This window comes from Paroedura picta, chromosome 3 (genome assembly GCF_049243985.1).
Source record: "Paroedura picta isolate Pp20150507F chromosome 3, Ppicta_v3.0, whole genome shotgun sequence".
NCBI lineage: Eukaryota > Metazoa > Chordata > Lepidosauria > Squamata > Gekkonidae > Paroedura > Paroedura picta.
The window spans coordinates 43,272,487-43,294,076 of record NC_135371.1 but is presented as its reverse complement, the minus strand read 5'-3'; the positions used below and the strand labels follow the sequence as shown (position 1 = coordinate 43,294,076).

The 21,590-nt window shown below is 45.3% G+C and overlaps 1 protein-coding gene across 3 annotated transcripts in view; it reads left to right on the top strand.

Annotated features, from left to right (window-relative positions):
* NCKIPSD (NCK interacting protein with SH3 domain) overlaps positions 1–21,257 on the top strand; it is a 117,501-nt gene extending 96,244 nt beyond the window's left edge. For all 3 annotated transcript variants that reach the window (XM_077325432.1, XM_077325434.1, XM_077325435.1), the window contains exons 9-13: positions 5,195–5,275; positions 9,832–9,960; positions 15,489–15,581; positions 17,997–18,169; positions 19,599–21,257. In XM_077325432.1, coding sequence (XP_077181547.1) covers positions 5,195–5,275; positions 9,832–9,960; positions 15,489–15,581; positions 17,997–18,169; positions 19,599–19,802 — 680 coding nt within the window. In that variant the 3' untranslated portion in view covers positions 19,803–21,257. The remainder of the gene's footprint in view (positions 1–5,194; positions 5,276–9,831; positions 9,961–15,488; positions 15,582–17,996; positions 18,170–19,598) is intronic.
* The last annotated feature ends 333 nt before the right edge of the window (positions 21,258–21,590 follow it).

The following is a 21,590-nucleotide window of genomic DNA, read 5'->3' as shown; positions in this document are numbered from 1 at the left end:
GGGGATTGGTAGCAGTGATTGTTGGATCACATTGGTGTGTTTCATGTGATCTTTGAATTGCACGGATAGCAATGTACATGCACATCTACGCGGTGGCCGACTAAAGAAATCTCCCTGTCTCTGGAATATAGGGGTTCACATAAGCAGGCCTAGGTTTAATTGGTGCCTTGGTGGAAGCCGTTCAGAGAAACCTTTGTGTGTGCTTAACTGAATTCTGTGCTGGAAGAAAGACGAGAGATAAATGTAACAAAATAAGTCAGTTCCTGGCCAGACTGCCGAGGAGCAGCAGTTCCCTAATAATGATTTTTTTTTTCTCTCCTCTAAGTACGAGAAAAAGTCCCAGTGGTTCAGAAACCTGCTAGTTCATTTCTTCCCCAGGCAGCCCTTCCAACCAGGAAACGATCTTTGTGTCTGTGCTGCAGATGAGAGGGGAACCCACTGGCCAAGCAAGCAGCAGCACTAGAAGCAGGTCTAGAAGTAGCCACTTGCTGCTTTTAGAGCTGCTTGTGTTGCTTCTTGTTCTCGAATAACTGCTGGGGGACCTGATCAGGACATCCCCGCACAAGTCATGAAGGGAATTCAAACAAGGTATGTCCAGCATAGTGCAGGGGGGGTGGACTAGATGACCCAGGAGGTTCCTTCCAACTCTGTTATTCTATGATTCTATCTGGCAGCCATGTTCATACCAGAGTTTGCGGTGTGGCAAACTAGGAAGTTCAGTCAATCTCAAACAGTATCTTAGATCATTCTGTAGTATATCAGAATCTCCATCTGTTCTGTACTTCTTCCCAGGTAATTGTGGCTTCTCACCTGAGGCTGTTTTTGTAGGCAGACACTGATTCTGTCATCTGTACTACAGTTAAAGCCAGGAAGTCTCAAAAGACCACGAGGACATCCTTGAGATGAGAGTAGAGATTGTACAGTCTGTCACTTGGTGATTACATACAATGGAAGCATCATGCAGCTACATGTTCCTGCTTTTGTAACCTTTTTCCCTCTAAAGAGGCATTGCTGTTGCATTCATTCTTTCAGATAATTGTGTTGTGTCACTAATTTCCACGTGGAACCAAAATTCTTATCAAAGATGTATATAGTTCTGTCCCTGTGCCCACTGCCACATCGTAACCATGGGACCTCTCCACCCCATAACGGATCTTCAAGTTTATTCTCAGCACATATTGTAATGTGTGTCTCTTTTGACTGGCAGAAATAGCCAAAGGAGATATAAAAATGTTGAGAAGAGAAATTGACAAATCTATATTTTCAAAGGCCAAGTACTTGTCTGTTAATCATCACATAAATTTTATAACCTGAGATTATCTGTACAGTAATGATTTGACTTTTATTGTGTTATTCATCACTGCATATAATATCTCAGCTTTTATAAGTCGGCCTGTGCTTTAACGATCTGGCGCAAAGCATGTTTCTTTGTGACCATATGCCCTGTCATGCAGCATTTCTTATATAAACCCCTGCTAGAACATGCCAACTAATTAAGATTCAGGAAAGGCAGTGGCTGTGATTCTGTGAAGCATTCATGTATAGACGCTGCCAGTGAAAATTGTGCTATACCAGCAGGCTGTGGGACAGATTGATGCATGAGATAGAAATGTGCATTGGAAAGGCAGCAAAAATGCACACCTGGAATGTTTCCAAATCTCTGGTGACTTGTGACTTGAAACTAAACTGATCTATGGGGGGGGGGGGAGGCATATTCTACACAAAAAAAAAAAACCCTGGGCTCTTTGGGTTCATCTTAAGTGTTTAAGGGAAGCATAGATTCTTTTAATCCTGCTTCAGTCATTGTCACCCCTTACGCCCCAATGAACTCTGAAATCGGCATACGGCAGACAGAAGGAACCAGGATGTTTACCCTTTTACTCATATGCCTAGATGAAATAAGCAAAGGCATATTGTGTCACCATTTGAGGAGCTGGTCATTTCTGCTCGCACTGAAGAGTTCAGTCCAAAATCCCCTAAAATGGTGACCATAAAAGAACATCTGTTCTGGATATCAAGTATGCTGTTCTAAGGAACATTAAAAAGTAAGGGTTGGGTGATGCACTCCTGAGACATAAGTAGTTCACACGTAAACTACTGATTATAGAACTTGAGAGCTTATATAATTTGTAGGATCCATTGAAATACTTAACTATGACAGTTCTGAGAATAAGAGCGTATTTCTGTCATCATCACTGTCACCACTGCCAACCACAACCTGTGCCCATATACTAGAATTGGAGAGTACAGACTCGGGGAGAGATTTATTTATTTTATTTATATTAGCTTTTATTAACCGCCACTCCTGGACCCAGCTGGTTCGTGGGGGTTGACATAAAATCCATAAAACAAATAAAACCACAGCAATAATAATGGCAGCATAATCCAGTTCTATCACCTCCCCCATGACCTGGCACCTCAGCAGGTGTCTTGGTTAGAAACCAAGGACTGTCTACAATAATGCTAACTGAACCATTCAAGCCACAAATTTAGATCTGTGAGATGCACTGAAAAATATCATACAAAGGGGTCCACAAATAGTGGTTGGGTGGGTCAGAAAACTATTCTTCTTTTTTTAAGCCAACTACACCACAAAACTACCTTTAATGGTAAGGTCATTCTGGGGGTAACTGGATCACATCTTAAAGGTAAAGGTAAAGGTATTCCCTGTGCAAGCACCGAGTCATGTCTGACCCTTGGGGTGACGCCTTCTAGCGTTTTCATGGCAGACTCAATACGGGGTGGTTTGCCAGTGCCTTCCTCAGTCATTACCGTTTACCCCCCAGCAAGCTGGGTACTCATTTTACCGACCTCAGGAGGATGGAAGGCTGAGTCAACCTTGAGCCGGCTGCTGGGAATGAACTCCCAACCTCATGGACAGACAGCTTCAGACAGCATTTCTGCTGCCTTACCACTCTGCGCCACAAGAGGCTCCGGATCACATCTTAATTGTGTTTAATAAAAGGAAAATAATTCTTTGAACGTAACTTTGTCCCAGATTACAACTACCCCACCCTTGTCTGCCAGTTTAAAAATTACATCTGTGCATTGCCAGAGATGTTTCAATGTGTTCCTTTCAGTGTTACTAATATTGTGCCAAGTGGGAATCTCAGTTTTGTCAAGTTTACTAATTTCCTCCATGACCATCTCCTGAAATGTAAGTATTCTGGGATTATTGGTTGGAGGATTAAATGAGGATTTTGGTTTTATAACATTAACTAATCCAGACAGTACAGATATATGCGTGTCATCTTTGAAAATGTCTGCTAATCTCATTTTTCTAAATAAGTGCTGCACTTCCATAGTTTTCTCAAAGAGGTTAAGAGGTGGAGTAGGGACAAATGAAAACCCTTTACTCAGAACTGTCCAGTCATAAACCCTATCTTTCTCGTAGCCTTTTTTAAATCTCTCTGGAATTTCTTAAATTTAACTTCCTTCAGTTCAATCTTCTTATCTAAATTACTTATTTTAGTATTTAATTCAGCAATACTCCAAATAGAATCCATTTTTCCTTGTAGGTCTTTAATTTCACTATCTAGCTTTGAACCTTCAGCCTTAGAAGTTTCAATGAGTAATACCATAAGGTCCATGGAGCATTTATTTAAAATAGCATACCATCTCTTTTGAATTTTTCATTGTACGGAAACATACCTGGAGTCTTTTTTTTTTTACATGTAGGCCTCTTGGTATAATTTTATTCCTACATTCTTAGCTCTGCTACTGATATAAGAGAACTGAATTAGCAGCCTCATTCAATGGACCGTACCCCCTAGTAACTCTGCATGTGATTTTGGCTTTAGAATTAGCACCAAAAAAGCACAGTTATAGGAGGTCTGACAGCCTGTCGCATACCTTTGATTCTTCGACTAGCAACAAAAATGGCCAAACTAATGGTGATATAGAGCAAACAAAAACAAATCATTCACAAAACCCATAGTGGCAGAGGTGGTAATAGTGAGCTGTCATGAGCAGCAGGGAATTCTCAGGGTTTAGAAGCACACAGTGAGGAGAGAGTGGAGGTGAGAGAGATCAGAGCGTGGTAGGAACTGTGGACAGCAAAGATCCCAACCTGTATCCTTCAGGTGTTTCCTAGATTAAAACAGGAACACTTTTGTACACACATGCCTGTTGGGGGGCTGTGGGAGGAGTCAGGAGGGGTGGCCTGAAGGCAGAGACAGATGTGTAGAAGGAAAGCTGAGGCAAAGATAGATGCAGCACCTGAGCACCTGCGAAGAGCCTCTGCCATCTGTCCCTTCCCTCTGCTCTTAGGCAAGTAAGAGGGACTGCCTGGGGCAAGCAGCTCTGCACACGAATGGGTCAAAGAAAGTAAACATAAAACAGAGCACTTGAACAGAGATTGAAACCTTCCCTATCGACTGCAAAATAGCCCGGTGGAAAGATAGATTGATCCACATTCTGCCAGCCTTCACAGTGTCATCTGACTCGGGGGAGTTTACTTGCCAAGATGAAAAAAACATACTTGCCTTTGTGAAGGCAAATGCTTCTGTAGGAGGCTGGCGGTTTGCCTTAGCTTGTGTGTTTTTCTATATTTTGAAACTTCTGCTGGGTAGTGTACAGGTGAAAGCTCCTTAGACACTTGGAGGAAGAAAGGAGGAAAACAGAGGTCTTGTAGTTGCAATAGTATGGCATGCAGTGACACTTCTTCCTTGTCGCGCGCAAGCTTGGGGTTTCTTTAGGGTTTTACTTCTGAGTCTTATGTGCGAGAAGCTGTAACTGGAGCCCATTAAGGCAATCCATGCTGCTGCAATATACATATTCATACAGGCACCATGGATGGGTCCCTGTTATATGACCATGAGATTTCTCATCACAACACTTGATTTAGGTCAGCAGCATGCTGTATTTTAAAGTATGTTTACGTACAGTGCTGTTGTGGGTCAGAGGTAATCTTGTGGTTGATATTTTTAGTTTTGTCAAATGTTTAGTTCAGGTAACAAAAGCTGACACACACAGGATGTCAAATGTAGAAATAATCAGTAAAGTCAGAACTTGCAGGTATTGTATAATATTAATCTTGCATTTTAGTCTTAGTGGTGAATGAGGCAAAAAGTAGACTTGGAGGAGAAAGTAGGTAAGCTCTGTGAAACCAAATAGAAGACAACCATTCTGTAGACAGTGGGTGAGTGAATGCATATGGTGTTAGTATAACCAAAACACTGGATTTCTCTTTCAGATCATCAGAAGATGTGCTACTCTGCATTGGTGCTGTCTATGATATTCTCTATGGGAGAGCCATTGCCATATCATCATTATGGTGAGAATAAGTTCTACCCAGTAAGCTGCAAGTCAGAAGTATCATTTCGCAGTATGGTGGTGGTGGTAGTAGTGGTGAGAAGGGCCCTCGCGTCCCAGCTAACTTATGATGGTCCTGTAGGGTTTTCAAGGCAAGAGATGAACAGGGGCAGTTTGCCATTGCCTGCCTCTGTGTAGTGACCCTGGATTTCCTTGCTGGCTTCCCATCAAAGTACTAACCAAGGCTGACCCTGCTTAGCTTCTGAGATCTGACAAGATTGGGCTAGCCTGGACCATCCAGGTTGGGGGTCTTGCAATGTACACAGCTGTATTTGTTGTATATTTGAGGAGTTTTGAGGCCTTTTTAAACAAGGCAGAGAAAAGCTTTATACTGAAGTAGAGGAACTATGTAGTCTCAGGTGATCTTTATGTATTCGGTGAAGGTTTTGCTTCTGTTAATATGGCTAAAATGTCATCTGTTCAATGTATATTTGATACTGGCATCCCAGCTGTAGCTAACTAACTATTTAGTCTAGAACTGAGAGTGTTTAGGTGTTTATAACTTTAACAGCAAATAAGAAATAGAGCAACAATATGTTCAAAAATTGTTTCAAGCAAAGAGATGAAGTTGTAAAAGTCATAATTAAAAGCCACTGGGTCCTCATTGGCCTGGATCTCTTGTCAGCCATGGAGACACAAATGTTCTCGCAATTTGTTGTTGGCCGCACCCATCAGGGTGGCCACACCCTTGATTTGATCTTTGGTGCAGGGGTAGAGGTGATTCTGGTGGCCGACAACACCATTCCATGGTCAGACCACCATGCCCTGAAGGCTTGACTAAGGATACGACTCCCTCCCTGTTTGGGTGATGGACATATTTTAGTCTGCTCACGGAGACTTATGGAATCCGAGAGATTCTTGAATGCTGTGGGGGGACCCGAAGCCCTCCAGTGTCTCATTATTGGACATGGTGGTGGACTGGCAGTCCCCCCTGATGGCTGCCATTGACAGGATTGCTTCTAGACGTCTTCTCTGTCCTCACCTCAAATGGGCTCCTTAGTATTCCCAAGAGCTTCTGGAGAGCGAGTGTGGCGCAATTTTCACGATGAGGCAGCATGAACATCTTATCGCACACTTAGGGTGTATGAGTTGGTGAAAGCGGTGAAGCAGTGAAGTGTGACTTCTTTGCTGTGGAAATCGCATCTGCAAGCTCTCACCTGGCACAATTGTTTAGGGTAGTTCAATCGCTTGCCACCCTCGACGCAGGGTGCCCAAATAGTAGTATATTGGAAATACACTGTGGGGCATCAGCGAGCTTTTTTGCAGACAAAGTCTTGTCGCTCCACTGAGGGGTTGATCCTGCATAGAGCAGGGGGTTGGACTAGATGGCCTGTATGGCCCCTTCCAACTCTGTGATTATGTGAACTTACTGCCACAATTGATACAGAATGTGAACTGGGAGCTCTGTGGTTGTCGCAGGAGATATGGCTTGATGGTTTCAGATGACTCTCTTTAACTGAAGTGGACAAATTGCTAGGCTCAGTGAGGGTGGCCACCTGCCCCTTAGACCCCTGCCCATCATGGCTGCTTAAGGGCAGTGAAGAGCGGGTAGGAGGCCCTTTGAGGGAGATTGTAAACCTCTCCCTTTTATTGGGAGAATTCCTTCAAGGGCTTAAAGCGGCGGTGGTCCACCCTTTACTGAAGAAACCATTGCTGGACCCACGGAACCCTGCCAACCACCGCCCGGTATCGCATCTTGCTTTCCTAGGAGAAAACTTCAGCCCTAGACCCATACCTGTCTGGCTTCCATCTTGGCCATGGGCTGGAGACTGTGCTGGTTGCTCTGATCGATGACCTTGGATGACAGCTGGACCAGGACAGATCGGCCATTCTCGTTCTGTCAGATCTATCAGCTGCATTTGATGTGGTCAATCACAAGATTCTGGTACACCACCTCAGGGACACAGGGATCAGCGGAACGGCCTTGAGGTTACCTTACCCCCTTTCTTACGAACCAGTCACAGAGGATTGTGGTGGGTGACGAGTTATCAGACCATTTTGTACTTCCTTGTAGAGTGCCACAGAGGGCAGTACTCTCCCCCACACTTTTTAACATCTGTACGCGCCCCTACAGCTGCTCCGGAGTTATGGGCTGGAGTGTCACCAGAATGCGAATGACATCCAGCTGTATCTCATGATGGACAGCCAGGCAGATCTCCCCCCAGAGACATTTGAAAGTTGTTTGGAAGCAGTGGCTGGTTGGATCAGGCAGAGTTGTCTAAAATTCATCCTTCCAAGATGGAGGTCCTGTGGCTGGGGAGAAGGGGACAGGATCAGGAAACATGACCCATGCCTGGAGGGGGTGCAACTTACATCCGCACTAATAGCCAGGAACTTGAGCATGATTTTGATGCCTCCTTATCTGTGGAGGCTCAGATGACGAGGATAGCCTGGATGGTGTTTTTCCACCTTTGCCAAGCATGGCTACTAGTGCCCTATCTGTTCTTAGAACACTTGTCCACAGTGATCCATACAATGGTCACTTCCAGACTTGACTTCTGTAACTCACACTACGCGGGCCTACCTTTGTTCCTGACTCGGAAATTGCAGCTGGCACAAAATGCAGCTGCGCGGGTCCTCACTAGTTGATCTTTGAGGACCCATGTTCAACCGTTGCTGCGAGACCTGCATTGGCTGCCTGTCTGCTTCCAAATCAGGCTCAAGGTATTGGTTTTGACCTTCAACGCAGTCTGGGTCCTTCCTATATGAGGGACCACTTATCTCCTTATGCCCCCTGCAGGGCACTTTGCTCTGAGGGTATGAATCTATTGATGGTCCCGGGCCCCCGGGAAACACACCTGGCCTCGACCAGGACTTGGGCCTTTTCAGGCCTGGTCCCTGCCTGGTGGAATGAGCTCCCAGAAGAGTTGAGGACCCTGCCAGAACTGTCAGCTTTCCACAGGGTCTGCAAGACGGAGCTCTTCCACCAGGCTTTTGGCTGAGGCTGGGCTGCATACCGGGCCATAAGATCGGGTCCTCCCCCATGCTTGTACAATCTGGACCCCTGGGCCTACCATTGCCCCCAGACTTACATTGGATGAACTAAGCCAGGAATAGAAGGAATCGGGCCTTAGGATTATCTGACCACCATCTTTTGGATTATTATTTGTTTTTCTGTTTCATCAGGGTTTAGCTTGTATTTATAAAGTTATGCTTTTAACATTGTAAGCTGCCACGAGCCAGCTTGTCTGGGAACGGCAGGGTAAGAGTGTAATAAATAATTAGTAACTTCTATATACTTTTCTTCTTTTTATTTATTAAATGTTATTGTATTGCTTTATTACTGTTTTTTTTTTCATTGTGAGTCTGCATGATGTTCCAATATAGTTATTTATATTTTATTTTTTGGAAAGTTTTGAGTTTGAATCTCAACAGTGGAGGGGAAAAGGCAATGTGGTACAGTGGTTGGAGTGTCGGCTTACAACCAGGGAGACCCAGGTTCAAATGCCTCCTTATCTCTGAACCATTTGGGGTCACCTTGGGCATAGTCTCTGTCCTTCCACCCCCAACATGCGACAGCAAATAAATGAGCACAGAACAACAACAACAAAAAACATAATAGACCAGGGGTAGTCAAACTGCGGCCCTCCAGATGTCCATGGACTACAATTCCCAGGAGCCCCTGCCAGCAAATGCTGGCAGGGGCTTCTGGGAATTGTAGTCCATGGACATCTGGAGGGCCGCAGTTTGACTACCCCTGTAATAGACTATAAGGAAGAGCAGCTAAAAAGCACTCTTTCTAAGGTTTTTCTTGTTTCTTTTTAAACCATGTTTCTTTCCCTCAGTAAGCCTAGCTATTAGGTGGTCGTATTTTGTATGGGTTTCAGAGCTTTCCAAACAGATTAAGCAATAATTAGTGGCTTATCATTAGAATTAATTTCAGCTAGACAGTGATTAGGCGAGAGCTTTGGTCTGTACCTGCCTGTGAGGCTCTTGTTCACAGACCTGTTTACAAACATACAGAGAAGATTCTAAGAGACAGTCGACTGCACCGTTCCAGTGGCTTACATCCAAATATGTATTAGTGACAGACCAAAGCTAAGCAGCAGGGCTGAGGAAGAGCATAGTTTGCTATGGGAAAGCAGATTGCTTTGGCCTTCGACCCGCTTCTCTCCCAGCTGCCTTTTACCCTAATGTGACAAACATTTGTCCGGAACCTTGGCTGGACGGAGAGGAGAGTGGCATGGGCGAAAGGAGCAGGGGTGGGGGAAATTCAGTGCTCACTCTCCACTGCAGATTGCGACTTCTTCCTGCCGCTTCGCAGAGGCCCAGGTAATAGGGGCCCAGATCCATCGCCAGACTTGTGGTCTGTGTCTTCAGGCTCCCTCTAGCTATGTGCCTGCTCTTGTCTTCACTAGGCTTGCTAGTCATCTGGCTTGAACTCTATATGGGACACTATCCAGCTTTGTCGAATTAGCAGCTGTGAACTTAAAGCTCACTTTTGCTCCAGTTGCCGGATATAAAGGATCAGTCTCTTTTTAAGAATGCCGTTTCTAACCACTTCTTTCTTTCACACAGAGCACCTGAATTCCCAGTTTGTCCAGTTCTTGTTGGATGTTATTGAAGATGGCTTGCCGTCCGATACCACAGAACAGCTGCCTGATTTGTTCGTTAATGTTCTTCTGGCTTTTAATCTTCACATTCCAGGTCAGAGCTGGTGGCTGATCACAGCTGAGATGATGCCTAGGTTTGCAGTGGGCTGAGGAACTCCCCTCCCCTCCCTACACACTGTAAAGTTGCGAACTACCTAATCCTGTGCATATTTACTAAGCCACAAAACTTGCCAGGTCTAGCAGGACTTACTCTTAAGTGAGTGTGTGTGGGATTTTAGCTACAGGAGTAAATACTCTCTAATCTCCTGAAACATGTATAGCCTCAGTGTCTGATAACAGACCAAGATGGATTACTGTAACATAGTGTGTGGGAGGTAAACTGAGAAGAAAAATGCCGTGATGTGGCTGTTAACTGTTGTGAAGTGCTGTGAGAAAATTATATCTATTTTAAAGCACCTTCATTGACTTTCTCTTTGTTTCGGCCTTCAGTTCAAGGTGCTTTTACTTACCTGCAAAGCGCTTCATGAGGAAGGAACCAAATATTTGTAAGACAGCTTCCTCTTGTGTAAAAAGCCATCTTAGTGTAGTGGTTAGGAGTGCGGACTTCTGATCTGGCATGCCGGGTTCGATTCTGCACTCCTCCACATGCAGCCAGCTGGTTGACCTTGGGCTTGCCACAGCACTGATAAAACTGTTCTGACCAAGCAGTGATATCAGGGCTCTCTCAGCCTCACCTACCTCACAGGGTGTCTGTTGTGGGGAGAGGAAAGGGAAGGCGACTGTAAGCCGCTTTGAGCCTCCTTCGGGTAGGGAAAAGCAGCATTTAAGAACCAGCTCTTTTTCCTCTTCTAAAACCTCAAAGCAGCTTCTGCCGTTGATCTATGCCCATCCAGTGCCTCAGTCAGACAGAGATCAGTCTCGGCTGTAGCCCTCCTTCTCTAGAGAGGGGTTTATAGGGTGTCTTTCTTGGTACCATTTTGTTCAGATCAGCTCTTCTGGGGGGGAGCATTCGCCTTGTCACTTGTAAGGTTTTGTACTGTTGCAGGATTGCATTTTAATGAACTGATTTAAAGCTAGCTGTCTTGAGCACACAGAGAGATGGGATATACATTTGTATATACATAAAGGAGGTTCTTAATTCCACACATGAATATACTTGATCGTACAAATCTGTGAGTCTCCTGGTTTCTGCATAGCTATTTCCGTTTGTGAAAACTTGCCAATCTGGTCCTCGTAAAACTTTTGTTGAGGCTGGTCACTGGCTAAGTGTGCTATATTAATTGCCGGCTCTTATTATACCAGTTTTTTAACTAACTCCGTGGCTCAAACATATGAGATGGGCTGAGTATACATTGAAACTGAAATGTGCTGAAGCTGCAAGGAGAAAAAGAAATAGTGAAGCCACCTTAGTGACTGTGGGCCATGAACATAACATTCCAAGGGTGGTTCTGTCCCCTGCAGCCCTTTCATGGGAAGAAATGGGCACATTTGGGAAGGGAGATGACTTTTCTCTCTCCATGATGTGAGAAAACCTAGCCCAACTATGACACCTAGGGCAAGAATAAGTCCTCAAATGTATCTTTATGAGAACTTGTGCATTTGATACTCCAGTCTGTTGGGTTTTTAAGGAGGGAAGTAAAGCCAGGAGAAAATGCTAATCTGTAACATCAACTAATACTTTACAAATGATCTGGTTTCTGCTGTATAGTCCACTTCAGGATGCCGGCATTGTGTTAAGAGTGCCTGGGCTGTATGGGTTAAATTCTTCGAGGGCATCTAATTTACAGTGAAAGAGGGCACTTCAGTGGGCCCTTATCAGTACTGTTCTGCATCTAACTAGGCATTTTCCTCATTTCAGTGATTGGCGGGTCTTCTGCTTATCCCATGCTGTGCCTTGTCAATCTCATTAGGTGCAGATGCTTTGGGGGGTCTTGTCTTATACAGGTATTCTGCTGGGCTGTACTTTTTCCTGCAGTACTTGATCCTTCTTTGCTGCATCCAGGCTGAGCCTTCTGGGATGTAGCTTAATTTATACTCCCTGATGCTGATTGTGAGCTTTAAAAAAAAACAAAACTGGGCAGTCATAATCAGGTCAAAATACTCAATGGTATTTTGAAAATCTTGAATTTCTTGGCAATATCTGACACTACCATATTGTTAGTGTCTTAATTGATGGCTACTTTTATATGCAATGCTATGCATTCCACTTGGCTTCATGGAGAGGTGGGGTAAAGGAGCTATGCATGCACATCTAGTAGCTCACTAGTTAATTAGGGGAAATAGTTAATATTCATGGAATAGTGGTTAACTTTTGTGTGAATGTAAAAAAAATACATCAAATCACATAAACTGATTATGGTAATTTTCTCTGTCCATTCATTATCTTTCTTTTTTCATTCCACTGGCTACTTTTGGAAATTCAGTAGTTACACCTGATGAACAATGCATTTCTAGGAATTATTTTTGCCCACCTGAGAAGCTGGAATTTCTCCCAGTTCAAGAACTCTCAGTCATCTGTCTCTTTATTGGATTTCATGGTTTTCCCCCCACATCTTTTAGCCATCAAAATATCTGTCTGAGTCTCGTGCAAGAAAAGCCAAAAATGTGTTGCTTGAACAACCATTTAACATCTGGGCATGCTCTTACTCATCATGGGATACCCCAGGTATAGAAGGGGATGGATCTGAGAGAACTGTGTTGCCTGGATGGGGAAACAGCTATGGGAAGGGGAAAACATTTCCCTGGGAACTAGGACTTGTTTGGTTTGCTTTTGGGTTGTCAATGTCCTATACCAGTGGTAGTCATACTGCGGCCCTCCAGATGTCCATGGACTACAATTCCCATGAGCTCCTGCCAGTGTTTGCTACCCCTGTCCTATACTGTCTTTGACAACAGTGCCAATGGAAAGGGACAACTGATGTTGAAGGAACAGTCCCTTCCCAAGCGTAAGATTTCTCTGGTCATGCCCCTCCCCCTGTGCCTGCCAAACTGGGGTGATTTCTGGGCATGATGACACTGATCACCTTCACAGGGTCCAATCGATGTTCTATCGTCAGGGAAAAGAGCTTCATTTTACAGGCCCTGAGGAACTGCGAGAGCTCTGTCGGGGCCCTCAGCTCTTCCAGGAGGTCATTCCACCAGGTCGGGGCCAGGAACCACCAGCCTTTTTAAAATCACAGAGTGTAGCACTCTGCTGGGGACATAGGAAGACAGACAGTCCCCCGGGTACACTGACCCAGACTGCAGGTGGCCTTAAAGGTCAAAATCAAAATCTTAAACTTCATCCAGAACACAACTGGCAACCAGTATTAAAGACTTTTGATTCAGGTGGAATACCTCCAAGCTATTCGCTTCTTTCTCTTTGGAAAGCAGGGGAAGCTAAAGGGAGCCCTGAAATGGCTGCTGGCCCTTTAAACAGTCTGTCATCACCTGTTAAGTTTAAATGGCTTCCCATACCAGGCCCAGACATTCAGTGTCTGGAATCATTGAAGCAGGGAGTGCCCTAAAGCAGTGGTCCCCAACCTGCGGGCCGCAGCCTGGTGCCGGGCCGCAAAGGCCATGGCGCTGGGCCGCGGCTCCCTCTCCCAGCCCCCCCCCGCAGTAAAAAACTCTCCCCGCCCCCCCCCCTGCAGTAAAAAACTTCCCAGGCCGCAAGCTTGCGGCCCGGGAAGCTTCTTACTGTGAGAGGGCGGGGAGAGGGAATCAGGGCCGCGCATGCGTGATGCGCGGGTCGCGGGTGCGGCCCGCTGCCCTGCCGGTCCCCAGCCTCGAAAGGTTGGGGACCACTGCCCTAAAGGAAAAAGACTCCCGAATCAGCATTGTGATTCTCCCAAACTTTGTCCAGGATTGGTAGAGGACCAAGTAAGCGGATGAGGCCAGCTCTTTCAGGGTGACCATTTTGCTCTCCTTCACTCAAGTCTCGGCCATGGATGCCAGGTCCATATTTTTACTCTAAAAAAAAAAAAAGCTTTGCTGAGTGCTAGTCTTATTTTTTATGGCTTGGCATTGCACGACATCAATGACAGAGAAAGGTTATCATTTCTAATCCATAGCTGAAAGGAACCTAAATGGATCTTGGGATGTATGAGCATTCCTGTATCTCCCACCAGTTTGCTTAACCCATCTTCTCCCCACCCTCTCCACTCAAAAACACAGTGCCAACCAAGCAGACATGTGATCATCCTATACTTACATAGCTCTGAGTCCCATTGCAATTAATGGGAACTCTGTGATTGACAGCTGTCAAGTTTTAGAGGGGTCCCTCTTTGTATTTCCAAGGCTGGAAAACACTACCCTCCCCCCCCCCCCGCTTTTGCCTAGTATTTTCTGTCCAGAGTTTCAGAGTGAGTTTTGTTTTCCGAATTGTGCCCAAAAGCTTGGAGATTTCTTTCGAGATCGCATACATGCCAAATGTTGCCTCCTGAGCCCTGATCCAGCCAAATCAGAGTTTTGGTTCTTCATAGAATTTGTGCCCATTCCTAATTCAGGCACACGTGACCATATGCAACTCTTCCTCCCTGTTCATAAATAGTGATGAGAAACTTGCAGTCTGTGAAACAGAGAAGGGCTGGACCCAAACAAGGTGCTTACAACAGCCCAGTTGCAGCCCTGCATAGGCAGATGCCACAAGTACCTTGTTTTTTAGGTTTCTTTATTTAACTTACATTATTAACTGGCCACCCTTACTGCCAGTTATCCAAGATGCCGTACAAAACAAAGCGTACAATTACAGCCAGGCAGTGAAATCAGATTTGAACAGTACCATTTCACCATAGGGAAGGAACTGTTGAAAAGGCTAGGTAGGGCTGCACCTATTGATACTTTGTGCGCTTTCAATCCAAGTCGTGCCTGTGCTGTGTAGCACAATGGCACTGATTGCAGGACGGGCAGGAATGCTGAATGGGCCACTATTGTGGGGCCCCGCCCCCACCCCACTCCTCCTCATTTGCCGCTGCAAGGTAGCTGAGCTGAATTTTCCACACACTCCCTGGAGTCATCTGGACGTCTCAGTTGCGTTGGTGCAGTTTGCCGTCCTAGGAACAAGGGAGCTTTACATTACTAGGTACAGTGTATATCTTCAGGCATCATCCCAATGAATATTCCAGCAGCAAGCCAGGAGCCTCCAGTCGTGAAGCCGTGCCTAATGATTGTCCTGTGCTCGTGTGCCAGTACGTACAGTAGAAACCGCACCGTGTGTCTTTGATTGACATACTTGTTCTTGCGGTTCTCGAGCAGGATTGAATATTGGTTTACTTAATCCCCGATACTATTTAACTAGCAGTTTCCAGAGTTTTTTGTCTCAACCTAATGAAAAGTGAAGTTCTTTTTTTTTAACAAATAAAAGCAGGACTATTGATTTTGGCTGTCAGGAAGAAAAAACTGTGTAAAGTAATGATGAACGAGCAATAGAGGGTGCTGCACAGAGAAGAAAATGTGTAATAAAAGCACATTGATGCCTATGTACAGCTGCTCTGCAATAGTTTGTGCTTCACAAGAGCCCCGTATTCCTTCTCTACCTCTTCTCTCCCCCACCCCCGCATCTCTTTCTCCCTTGCAATCAATTTATATTTCTACCAAACAGCAGTCGGTGGCTCCTAATAAAGCCTTGTTCTTAATTCTTAGTGCCCGAACATAATGTGATCATGGTTACTGTGAGCAAGCACCCCAATGTGAAAGTCTTCACCGAAAAGCTGCTGCTTCTCCTGAACCGGGGAGGTGAGTATCTGTCTCTGCCCTCATTACTTTTCTAAGACATCCGAGCTCATACCAGAGGGGCTCTGAGGAGAGCTGCTTGCCCATACTGTGAAGTGGCAATACCTGACAGGCAGGGAAGTAGTCCATGTAGTAGTGGGGAGAGAGACTGGCCTGTCCAGCTGCAGCTGATGGCACTCCACGCAGGTTCCGCTCCTGCAGTCTGATCCTGGGGACTGTAGGCAGGATGATGTGGCGTCAGATGCAATAGCATTCAGAGCCTGATTCCCCAAACATATGGCGAAGGAAATGAAGCCTTTGGAACTGTGTTTCTGTAAACTCAATTTTAATGGATGTTCGGAAGCCGCTGAGGGAAATCCTTCGTTGAGAAGCAGGATAAAGTATAATAAATAATTAGTGCACGACTCTGTATCTGTTTCCGAGGGATTTAGAAATCTGCACAGCTAGGGAATGAAGGATCCGACAGCTGACGTGAAAGCCTAATAACCCTTCCTTCCCCTTTCTCAAAAAAGCCATGCTTCAGGCCTTTCCTGTTGGCCTCATGGAGGGATACCACTCCTGTTCTCCATTTTGCTTTCTTCCTTCCAAGGACTTTGTGAGCACTCGGTTGAGTGGTCTTGTCACTGGCATGGCATCCACATTGATTCCTGTCATGGCCATTTTACAATGGGATTTTGCATTCCTGGTTCCAGCGGGTGTTTGCAGTGATGTCTCTGCACCTGGTTTCCTTCCCCAGTGCCATGTACGTACCGTATACAAGTGCCCCTCCCCCCAGCCTGCTTTCGTAGGAATCCTGTTATTTTCTTCCCTGCACCCCTTCCAGTCGTCCACCTGAGGATTACTCCAGCAAGCCTTCAGCAGAGAGTTAAGTCTGCGATATTTGTTGAGGCTCTCGTAAAGCACTTCATTAAAAAGCTGGAGGACTCTGTTCCCAGGCAGCCTAATGCCAGCACATTCTGCCTGTGCTTTTCCTCACAAAGCACCAGGCTGGCTTAATGCCTCTTGGAGCATGAGGGTTCTGCTCATGCGTGCGCTTTCGGCTGTAATTTGTTGCTCTGTTACTAAATAACCTTTCCTGTGTCTGATGCTTATAGGTCTTTACTCCTGGTGCAAGACCTTTTCAGGAACAAAGATTGTTACTGCAGCATAGTGCCAATCAAAATCCGCTTTTGTATTCTTCTGCTTGGCCTCTTTCCAACACCTTTAACTTTTTCCATGCCAGAATGACAGTTTTTTTGGAGCCCGCTTTGAGTGACACTTTCAAATAGCAACCCATAAGCAAGGTTCTCTTCATAAGCCATTCTCCAGCTCTCCTCGCCTTTCCCTGTGGGAAAGAGGGCTTATTTTCTTCTAGAAACCCCCATGGTGCATGCATCGCATCTGTCTATACTCCTGCAGAGAGCAGAAATGAAGTGGCTTACTAAACAGTGGATGCCTTTAGGAACAAACTAAACATTACTGTGACATGACCCGTAGAAGAAATCAGCACTGGCTTTGTTCTGGCAAGACCCCCATGTCAGAATAAAGCCAGCACTGATTGCTTGTAAGGGGTACCGGGAGGGATTTAAAGTAGCTGGGTGCTATGCTTGCCCCTAAAGACTGTACTTTCTGCTCTCTGCATGCCGAAATGCAGACATACCTCCACCATAGATACCGCAGAATGTGTATTCAACAGGGAGCAGTAGCCATCTTCCATTCTGTGAAACATCAACTTGTTTTGTACAGATGTTCTCAAACACATGATTTATATCTTTAATACAAAGTATGACATGGAGCTGTTTCTGTGCTTTGAAGGGAAACAAAACCTTGAGCCAGAGCATGCAATTGGACTTTGCCCAATGCTGTCTTACACAGACAGTAGTTGTCCATTTTTGCGAGTTCAGAAATCCCTGTGATTTGCAACCTATAGTTCTTCCAGCCTGGGAAATAGTGTGGTGCGGTGCTACCTGAATTGCCACCTTAGATGCAAAGAGGATTCTGAATAATGTGTGTGAAGCCAAGACTGGCTGTCCCTGTGCAGGATGTCATACTTGTGCCTTGAATAATTACATTGAAAAAAATGAGAAGTTTGGTAGATGTAGCTGCTCCTTTCATAGCACTGGAAAGGCAGAAACCTGCACCAGATGAAATATTTGTTGCTGAACCAACTACTAAATTTCAGTCTTCAAAGACAGAGGGATTCTCTCCTATGTTAATTCAGTTGTGAATCTGCAGTCATGGTTTCATGTCTGAGCCACAGTTGAACAGCTCTTAATTTGGCATCTCTGTATAGTATGAACTATTCATACGGAGAGGTATGCACAGGATGGCTCCTCTGGAGATTCCTGTTCATGCGCTGCAAAAGTTCCTGCATTGTACTCTGACTGTATATTGCTAAACACCTCATCCTTCCTTCTCTCTCTTGCGCCTGTTGACTAGATGATCCTGTGAGCATCTTCAAGCATCAGCCCCAGCCCCCACACTCAGTGCTGAAATTCCTCCAGGACATTTTTGCTAGCAAGGACACTGCAAACATCTTCTATCATACAGACATGATGGTAATGATAGACATAATTGTGCGGCAGATTGCGGATCTCTCTCCTGGAGAAAAGGTATGAGGAGAAAGCCCTTGTCATCAGCTCTGCAATTTGGAAAACAGGGAAGAACTTCAGATGAGTTAGTGGTGAAGGTTTTCTTGACAGGTGCTTGTAGGATGAGATTTCACCAGCCATTGCCCACACACATTCAAAAATACCTGCACATTCATCAGGATTAGAAAGTTACCTTTTGAGAAAATAGGGTAGAAATTCTGCTTTCTAAGAATCTCTACCACATGTCATGCCTTTTGCTGCCCCCACAGAATCCTTGTGCAAACACAGCCCTCCCCTGAAGCATTAGCTGTCACATAACACAGGTGCTTAGAAGTACATCAAATCAGTGCTCTAGAACTTATATCTCTGTACAGACACAGTTCTTATTCACTCCTTTTGCTTAAAATGTTTCGTTTACAGCTCAGTTTTTTAAAAGTTGTGTGCCATCTTTTTTGTCCAGCACACATTACAGTTAACACACAATAATTGTAAAATACATGATCACTACTGTAAAAACCATCATAGTAAAATAGAGAAGTATGCATGTTTTTTTAAAGAAGACCAAAAATGATCAACTAAGATATGTGTTGAAATGATCACAAAGCAAGAAGAAAATATTTTGTTGTGGGGTAGGTTTGTGTATGTGTGTCTGCAGAAATAAGTGTGTGGGGTGGGGTTAACAAAGATGGTGTCAGACGAACATCACTTGTAAGAGTCTTCTGTAATGGGGACATAAATATAGAAAAGACACCACACCCACCACCCCTAAGCGTTACCTACCTAATCCAGAAGGGAACACCAAGGGAAGGCTTTCCTATGTTTGTTCCCACTGCCAGGGATTGTTCATATGAGGTGTTAGAATGTCCAAGGCCTTAATTATGCAAAGAAACAACCTGAAAGCTAGAGAAGATCTTTGCACATTGGAAAGAGGTTCTCTTTGTAGCAAGTCCCAGTTAATAACCCAACCTGTCCAATTTATTTTGGACTGAGAAGATTTCCCTGGATTTGGGAAAGGCAGTCCCACATTGGAAGTGTTCCATTCAGGATATTACTAAAAACCTCCTTCTTATAAGAGGACCAAAGCTGGTGGACCAGTCAAAGTTTGAAGACGGGACTTGGGCCTGTGGGCGACACTAATGCTGGGTTGATCACAGAATACTGTTGAATCCGATTTGAAGGTTCTTCTATCAGTTCAGTAGATTTGCTGAATTCTTTTCAGGATTTCTTGGAAGGAGTGAGGGCATTTGTCCACAGGCTGTTCTCTTGGCCTACCTTTTTCAAACAAGGATCGTGGAGCAGTCTTCCACTCTACCTCTTGTAGTTTCAGTTACCTGAGGTAGCATTTTGGGCATGCAGATGTTGTTTTCCACTGGGCTTGATCCTGGCAAGTGGCTGCTTCTGTTTATCTCATTTCTCAAGTGCGCTCGCACAATATGTTCTTCTTCCACAGTTACGGATGGAGTACTTGTCTCTGATGCACGCTATCATCCGGTCCACGCTGTACCTGCAACACAGGCACCGGCTCACTGACCTGCAAGGAGTCCTGCAGCGCATAATGGCAGAAGAAGAAGAGAGTCCACAGTGCCAGATGGACAAAATGATCATCCAGGAGATCTATAAAGAGTTCCCAGCAATATCCCCTGGAGGCAGCTAACTACCACTGGGGAGAGGACTGTTTGGAGTTAAAATGCCTCTTGTGGATGTGTCTTTCCCATCCTTTTCCAGTACTGCTCCTCACTTGTTGTCCCTTCAGCTAAGGCCTAAGTTTTGATTGGGAGTGCCCAAAGGCCCAACAGAAGAAGTTTTCAGCAGTTGGATTTAGAAGCATGTTCAAGGCGATCATCAGGAGAAGTGAATTCTGTTGCAGAGGAAGGGGAGGGTGGACAATCAGGTACAGATTGCATGCTTTGATAAGAGCAGGACAGTGTTTCTTCTGGTTCGGTTGTAGTGAGGAAAGGAGTCGGTGCTTGTGGTGGGTGTCCATGAGCTGTATCTGGGGATCCCAGAGCAAGAGGCCATCAGCGTCCCATTTCCGTGTGCATTTCTTGCCTTGCAGCTACCAAGTGGAGTAGGCCAGTGTTTGGAAGAAGCTTTTGTAACATCTCTAGTCCGCTGCATCTAGTGCAAAAATGCTGTCGCTCCAGTAAGGGAGCTGCTTGCTACTCTTAACCCTGTGCCCAGTGAGCCTTTTAGACCTCTTTAACCAGCACCTTGACATATCCAGGTTGCAGCCAAACCCCCTTGGCTAAGGCATAGTCTGAACACTTGCTTTTCTAATTGCTTTTCTGTAGTGGTGTTTTGAAACTTAAACTCCTGGCACTCTGTACCAGCAGCATGATGATCATCTGGGTGGCATGGGTGCTTTCAAAATGCCTCTGCCTAGGCTCAGTGCTAAGGTATGCCCTCTATAAAAGCCATGGCTCGTCTCTTGCTATGTGCTGGCCATGTTGCCTCTGGCATGCACACCCAGGGGCCCTCTATCTGTCGGGGGCAGCACACAGTGCTTTTTTTCAGCCCGGGGGTGTTGCTTGCCTTGAGCTTAATAGCAGTTGGCTCTGCTTGGCTTTGCCTTTTCATGTCTGGAAAGCTGCTGAAAGCCCGATGCCTGATAGTTCTGCTCCTTCACATGCACAGGCTGGAAGGACTCCTTTTTCTTTATCTAATTCCTCCAGGTCTCCAATAAAGATGGATTTGGCTGCTTCCGATTTAGCTGCTTCCGATTTAGCTCTTTCAAACAGGCTCTCACACTAATACGGGTCTGTAATATCTTAATAAACATGCACGCTGCAAAAGCTCTTTGTAGTGGGTAAATAAGAGCTTTGTGACCTTCACTTCAATTTAAACTGGAAAATGTTTGCGTAACCTCTAAGCCCAGTGTGAACCAAATACCTTGAAAGTGCTGTGCTTAGGCTGGGCCGTCTGTTGGCTGGAGGGCCGTGGAGAAGTCCTCTGGCTTTGGCCCTGCCATGTCACGCCAGCATCACGAGGGGGTCACTGTCCGAGCCTGGTGAACAGCCCCGTTTTTAAGCCCAATCTTTAAAAGATATCATTGTGAACTTTGAGAGGAAATTGTATTTTCATAGAATCTAATAAATGTAGTCCAAGCAGAGGTGTGTTGCTTTTCCAGTTGTCAGCTTTTCTGTGTTGAGTGTGTGCTTGTTGCAGAGCGTGGGGAGTGTTCTTTGTATGAAAAGGAGCATACACTGCCCAAAGCAGTGTGTGGCATGGGGGTTACAAGTCTTGGGCTAGTATCTGGGAGGCCTGGGTCTGCATCCTCACTCATGCCATGGAAACCTCCAGGTCACCTTGGACTAGTCACACTCTCTCAGCTTAACCTACATCACAGGTTGCTGCAAGGATAAAATGGGGGAGAGGAGAATGGGAGCCACTTTGGGCTCAAAGAAAGGTGGGGTAGAAATTAAATGAATAAAAGCATTTATTA